Genomic DNA, 6,217 nt, shown 5'->3' on the forward strand with positions numbered 1-6,217 from the left:
AGAAATACAATAAAAAATGTCATTACAAAAAATCTGAAGCAAGACATTCATTGCTTTAGAAAACGAATGAATTTCCTTTGGTTCTGGTTCTAAAGCCGTACGATGTGTGATTGCTTTTGACGAAGTGTCACTGCCTCTCTTTGCTGCAGTGACTCTCCAGGCCACTTAGAAGAGAAAGTGTCACAGCTGGAGTCCATGCTGAAGAGGCTGCAGGATGACCTGCAAAAGGTGCTTTGACTTTCATGAACATTCCCTCTGTGATAATATTTTCAGTGAGCTCCTCGGGGAGAGTCGGCAGGTAGGAAAACAAGTATTTGGATTGTTGGGCTTCTGTTGCTGGAGGGAGATGATTTGTATTTCTCTGATGCAGCTTTTGTTTACGTCTGAAGTCACAGCTGGCCTCGTGTGGATGCATTAAATACAAAAACACTTTAAAGACATTTATTTATTCATAATGTTGTTGTAAATTTGCACAATAACATTTCAGATTTTTTTTTATATTCCAGTATTTTACTTTATAAATAATATATGTACAACAACTCCCTTAATGCTGTGATCACTCTTTTCTAGTACATTTCCACTAATGTATGCATGCGATGTCCCAGAATACTGTATGTGATGAACTCCTTATTCCTATTCTTCATCTCGGGAAACAGCCGCTTTACAAAAAAACCAACTATTCTCAACACAAAGTCCACTTGTGTTTCTGGAACTCTCAACCACACCTCATGGCCTTCCTCGGCAGAGGGAGCTGGTCGGTCAGCAGAGTGGACCTTGTGTTGGGAGTTTGTGCTCAATAGTGTATGTGTCTGTGTGTGTACACCTATTATATAAATATCATTCCTCCCAATTATATGGAGCATTTTCTATTTATTTTTAACTTCACTATTTTCATAATTGACTCATCTTATGAATATATTTTTTGTAACAAAGCAATCATTTAGTCTTTGGACTCAAGAATAATGACAACACGCCCATTTTGTCCTCAAACAATAAAAACAGTTAATCGATTATTATAAACCTATTAATTGTCTGTCGGTTAGGAAGCACAAATGAAACATTATATGGTTCCAGCTTCTAAAATGTGAAGCTTTTCTGCTTTTCTTTGTTTTATATAAACAGTAAACTGATTATATTTGGGTTTTGGACTGTTGGTCAGACAGAAAACAAATGAAAGCTGTCACCTTGGGGGGATTGTGATGGGCATTTTTACACTAATATTGATATTTTATATTCCAACTAATGTCTAAAAAAAGAATAGGCTAATGAGTTGCAGCCCTGGAGTCATACTAGGTGATGAGTTGCTTCCCAGTCTGACCAGCAGCCTAAAGCACTGCTGTCATTCAGTCTGAGCTTCTGTCAAAGACACGATCACGTCCAGTGATCGTGTCTTCCCCACTGCACCGTGATGTGCTCCTACACTGTGTGCGTTGTGTCATGTTAAGCCTGTGTTTATGTGTGCCCACTAGTTTCCTTAACGCCACCGCTGTACCTGTCGCTCCTCCCGTTCCTGCCGCAGCGATCTGAGCCACGGCTTTGTTTTGTTGTGTGCCGATGTCTTTCAGGAGAAGGAGGACAAGGCGGTGCTGCAGGCCGAGGTGCAGAGCCTCCGGCAGAACAACCAGCGCCTGCAGGAGGAGTCGCAGAGCACGGTGGCTCGCCTCATCAAAGTCACCGAGCTGCTGTGCAACGTCAACAAGCCCTGTTAGCGCGCGCGCGCGCGCGTCCGCAGGGCGACGCTCGCGCGCCACATGCTTGTGCGCGCGGTATAATCGTTTTGTTTCGTATTTGCGCGCGCACGCATCCTCTCCAAGCTGTGTATCAGCACAAGCCCCCCCTCCCTGAACCCCCCCACCCTGAATCCCGGACCCGCGTGTTGGTGAGGGAGTATGCAAATCAGCCCGGGAAAAAAAGAAAAAGACATTTCCAACATCCATGACCTTCACGGACTGACCAACGCGCAGCTGTCGGGCTGCTGTTATACCAGAGTGCTTCTCTTGGTGTGTATGATACAGTACGTGTGTGCGCGTGCGTGTGCGAGTGTGAGCCGTATGTGTGCGTCCGTGCGTGTGAACGCATCTCTTACTGTACCTTGCTTCAAATACTTGATAAGCTGGGCTGAAAAGCACTTGCATCAAACGTGGCAATTAAGAATGAGGGACACTGTATAGCATGTTGGTGGTGTCTTATCTGAAATGACCAAAATGGTGTGCATATATATATATATATATATATATGTCACTAATAATATATTTGAACATAGTATTGCTGTCCTCTCTGCCAGACATGTAGTTGCAGTAGTTGCAATGTCCTGAGTGTGGTTCTGCCTGTGATAGTGTGGAAGGCCTTGGAAAAAAAAAACACAATAAGAAAAGAAAAAAAAAAGGGGGGGGGGCATGACATGACAAGCCTGTAGGCAGCCTTCTACTTCAAAAGATGTAATGATGCTCGCTCCCCCGTTGCGTAAGGACATCATCCTCTGCCCTCTTCACTTCTCAGTCGTACTGAATTTAAGAAACTCTAGTTTTTAGGGAGAAACACTTTTTTGTTTTCTAAAACCCTCAAGTAAAAAGGAACATAAACTGGAAATGTCACACACATAAAAAAATGAACTGAGCATGCTCGTTCCTCCTGGAAGCATGGAAAGCGTAAAGAAGGGACACTGGAAATGGTTATACCTCCTGAAGACGCAGACAATGGCAGGAAAAGAACTGCTTCAGCTTCCTTCCACGATCGCCTGTAGCCGTTTTCTTCTAACCTCACTATTGTAGCAGCCGTAGAAGATCTCCTCCTACTGGCCTGAACCACAGAAATGCCAAAAGGCAGCTTTCTCTTTCAGCTGGCGAAATAGCTTTAGGTGTCGGAAAATAAAACACCTTGAACTAATAGTGAAATAGAGAATATTGTATTTAAATATGTTTTGTGTTTGGCGGATGTCTACAGTGACTATTTTGGGGAATTGTTTTAGTCTGGCTTATGAGTGGTGTCGGTAAGAACAATAGGTGAAATCTTACCATTCCACCCTGTGTGTGTGTGTGTGTGTGTGTGTGTGTGTGTGTGTGTGTGTGTGTGTGTACTGTTGTTTTTTGCACTTTTTTGGGGGGGTTGTAAAAATCAGCACTGGACAGGGCACACGGTGTTCTTTATTTAGCCCAGTTACATTCAACATAGGAAGACGGCTAAGATCTCACCCCCCTCCCCCGACACCACCTTTACCTCACCCCTTTTTTTGTGTCCACTGCTGTTGGCGCCGATAACAATAACGTGTGTTCAGAGGAGTCGGACTGCTTCTCCTCAGTGCCAACGAAAAAAAAAAAAAAAAAAGCCCAGGCAGCTCTCACGAATCTCCAAACAAACAGGACTGACCACAAACTAAACTCCCAACTCCCGCCAAAAGAAAGGGGGATGCCAAACGTTCGTCAGTCACTCGGACTCTCTTTTTTTTCTTGTACAAACTTCCTCTTGTAATTTTTATTTTAGAGTCACTGTGAATACCTGGTACCAGCATATTAAGATACAGTATATACAGATTAAATTATGAACCTAGACTTTATCAGTATGTGAAGATACTGTCTGTACAGCCGAACTGTTCCATGTTATAGTGCGTTGGCTCGTGTCTGCCCTCCTTTCTGCAGGACGATTATGCCGAGAAGTGTTCACCGTGCAGGCGTCCTGTTTCATGTCCTGCACATGCTGAGGCCTAATGACTGAATGGGGAGGCGGCGGTGTGAGAAGACCTGTTTTACTGTGTCTTGTATAGTTCTTTAGATTGTAGGAGGTTGGTCAAGCATGAGAATGTGCCAAGCGACTTCCAAGCTCCCCTCTGTATGTGTGTATGTATAAAAATGTAACTTATTACTCATGCAAATGTGGATTTTCTTGTAGCTGTTTAAACTGGAGGGAAGTCTTGAGGGTGAAAAATGTCAAACGGGGCAGAAAGGAAAGGCGGGCTTGGTTATGAATTTTATTTCCTTTTTTTTTGGTAGAAAACCAACAACCATTATATGACACAACAAAATAGGATCTGCAAGTTGCTAAGTGTAACTATTGGAATATTGAGCTCTTTCAGCTGTGGCTCTTGCATCTGTAATAAGGTGTAAGAACACCATTAGGTACGCCTTAATGAGTGAAACTCTTCTTTCAGAATGGATGGTCAACCTGGTCTCACTGGTGTCCTGTAAGGCTTGTTTCTCTGAGTTTGTGCCTACCAGAAAATGTAATGTATGGTAACAGCTTAGTGACCTCATTTCTTTGTCTTTGGTTGCCCTTACTGAGGTTTCTGTGGCAGATGAAGGATTTTCTAAGAGACCATCACAACATCTGGTCTTTCATCCGCTGTGCGAGGGAAGTCATTGAGTAACGCAAAGAACAGATGATGATGATAATAATAATAATAATAGATGTGTGTTGTTGGTCCGAAGAATCACTGAAGCTCAATGAGTACCACCGATTGTTCAAAGAAGCAAATCGAGAAAATATATGATTTTTAAAAGCAAATTAAAAGGAAAAAGGTGCTGAAAATGACTGATGATGCATTGAAATCAAGTTTAAGTTGAAATGAATGTGTTGAATGGCTTATGCTTCCTCTAAGGGATGATTATTTTGGTATTTAAATATTTAAAAATAAATTGTCTCACAAAATCCAATGGAGTATTTGAAGAAAGAGAAAAAATAAATAAATCTACCAGCAACATGTTGGGCATCACATGGTGCATCTAATTCATCTAATCTGGCAGTGAGGAGATCCAGAAGTTTTGTCAACACGGTGACGTTGAGATATTTGTGTGTGGCTGCCGTTAAGATACGATGGTGGAAAGTGTTTCTCACTCAGGCCACAAACCAAAACAGAACAGAACAGAATATTTTATTTTCTCACCAACTTCTACAGCAGAGAAAGATCGCCATTCAAAAAACGTTGAATTTTGGAGGTAAAATGCAACACAGGATGTAAATGTAACTTTAGTGAGACACCTCTATTTACGTTTCTGTATATTATTAGCAGCATTATTTAATGTCTTTATTGATTTGCATGATTGAGATCAGGAGCATGGATAGAAACAATGTTTTCGTTATATTGTTCATGGGACTCACAAGGGAATCATAGGAATGCGATATGATGAAGATCTAGAGATGATGCTGATGATGACATGGAGATGGATCTTAACCTCTTGATCTGGACTCTGAGGTGAAACAGAGCCGAACAACAGCTGACAGCAGCACAGGAAGAAACCCTTCTCAGGTTCAGACGGAGGTCGTGGCCAAATCAGATCGACTGCAAAGAAGAGAATAAAAAGTCAGCTGAAAGCACAAGAAATACGTACGAACAGAACCTGAGTCATTGTGTCGTGGGAGGCAGCAGCTCTGAGAAAGTGAGGCTTCTGATATAATTGAACTAGTGAAGAGGATAAAGACATTCAGCCTGTTTAGATGGGCTATTGGGCAGATAGGCTCTGCTCGAGGTACTTTAAGAAATGATTTGGTTATTTGTTTAGATCTGCATTTACACTGCAAATGACATCTCCAATCCAGCATTAGCATCAAATAACACGCAGATAGCTGGCATAATGTGAAATCAGGAAAAGGCCGTGGTAAATCTTAATCTTAAACCCAACACAGCTAATTGCATTTATTCCAAAATGATGGCTCTGTACATATGCTGGGTCTCAATCATACGCGCTGGTTATTTGCAGTCACGTTCCAGGTGTAAATCACTCCCGAAGCTGAAATAAAACCCAGCAGCTCCGAGGAGACGGATTAAAGACACTCATCTCTCCCCAAACTGCTTCATGTCACAAATCAGATTTGTTTTTGTTGCATGATTCACAAAAAAACATTTGAATCATGAAAATTGTGTTTGTACCTTAACAGCTTGTGAGACAATAATATCTATCTCACCTTATTTGCATAAGAGCTTCATTTAAATTCTGATTTGATCTAAACCCTCTGACCTGAATGTCATTGTATCGTCATCAAGGCTTAATCGCTATCAGCAAGAACTGCTGATGCTGATGTTTATGAAGTGATACACATGTGGATGTTGGTCAGCAGTAGAGAACTGAACATCATATTTGACCAACCTTTTAACGGATCCCAGAAACCCACTTTCCTGTTTCTGTCACTTAAATCAGCTGAGCAAGCATGGCGTGGCGTCGAGCTCCGTCTCTCACCCTTTAAATCAAACCGCACCACGATGGCACAGCTTTGTTTGTCAAGATAT

General features: G+C 41.9%; 1 protein-coding gene across 8 annotated transcripts in view; it reads left to right on the top strand.

Moving 5' to 3' along the window:
• sipa1 (signal-induced proliferation-associated 1) overlaps positions 1-3,913 on the top strand; it is a 30,605-nt gene extending 26,692 nt beyond the window's left edge. For 4 of the 8 annotated variants that reach the window (XM_084029304.1, XM_084029302.1, XM_084029305.1 and 1 more), the window contains exons 15-16: positions 150-228; positions 1,566-3,913. In XM_084029304.1, the coding sequence (XP_083885430.1) occupies positions 150-228; positions 1,566-1,709 (223 nt within the window). In that variant the 3' untranslated portion in view covers positions 1,710-3,913. The other 4 variants (XR_014598438.1, XR_014598439.1, XM_084029307.1 and 1 more) reach the window with 4 other exon arrangements.
• The last annotated feature ends 2,304 nt before the right edge of the window (positions 3,914-6,217 follow it).

Source organism: Eutrigla gurnardus (genome assembly GCF_963514095.1).
Source record: "Eutrigla gurnardus genome assembly, chromosome: 15".
NCBI lineage: Eukaryota > Metazoa > Chordata > Actinopteri > Perciformes > Triglidae > Eutrigla > Eutrigla gurnardus.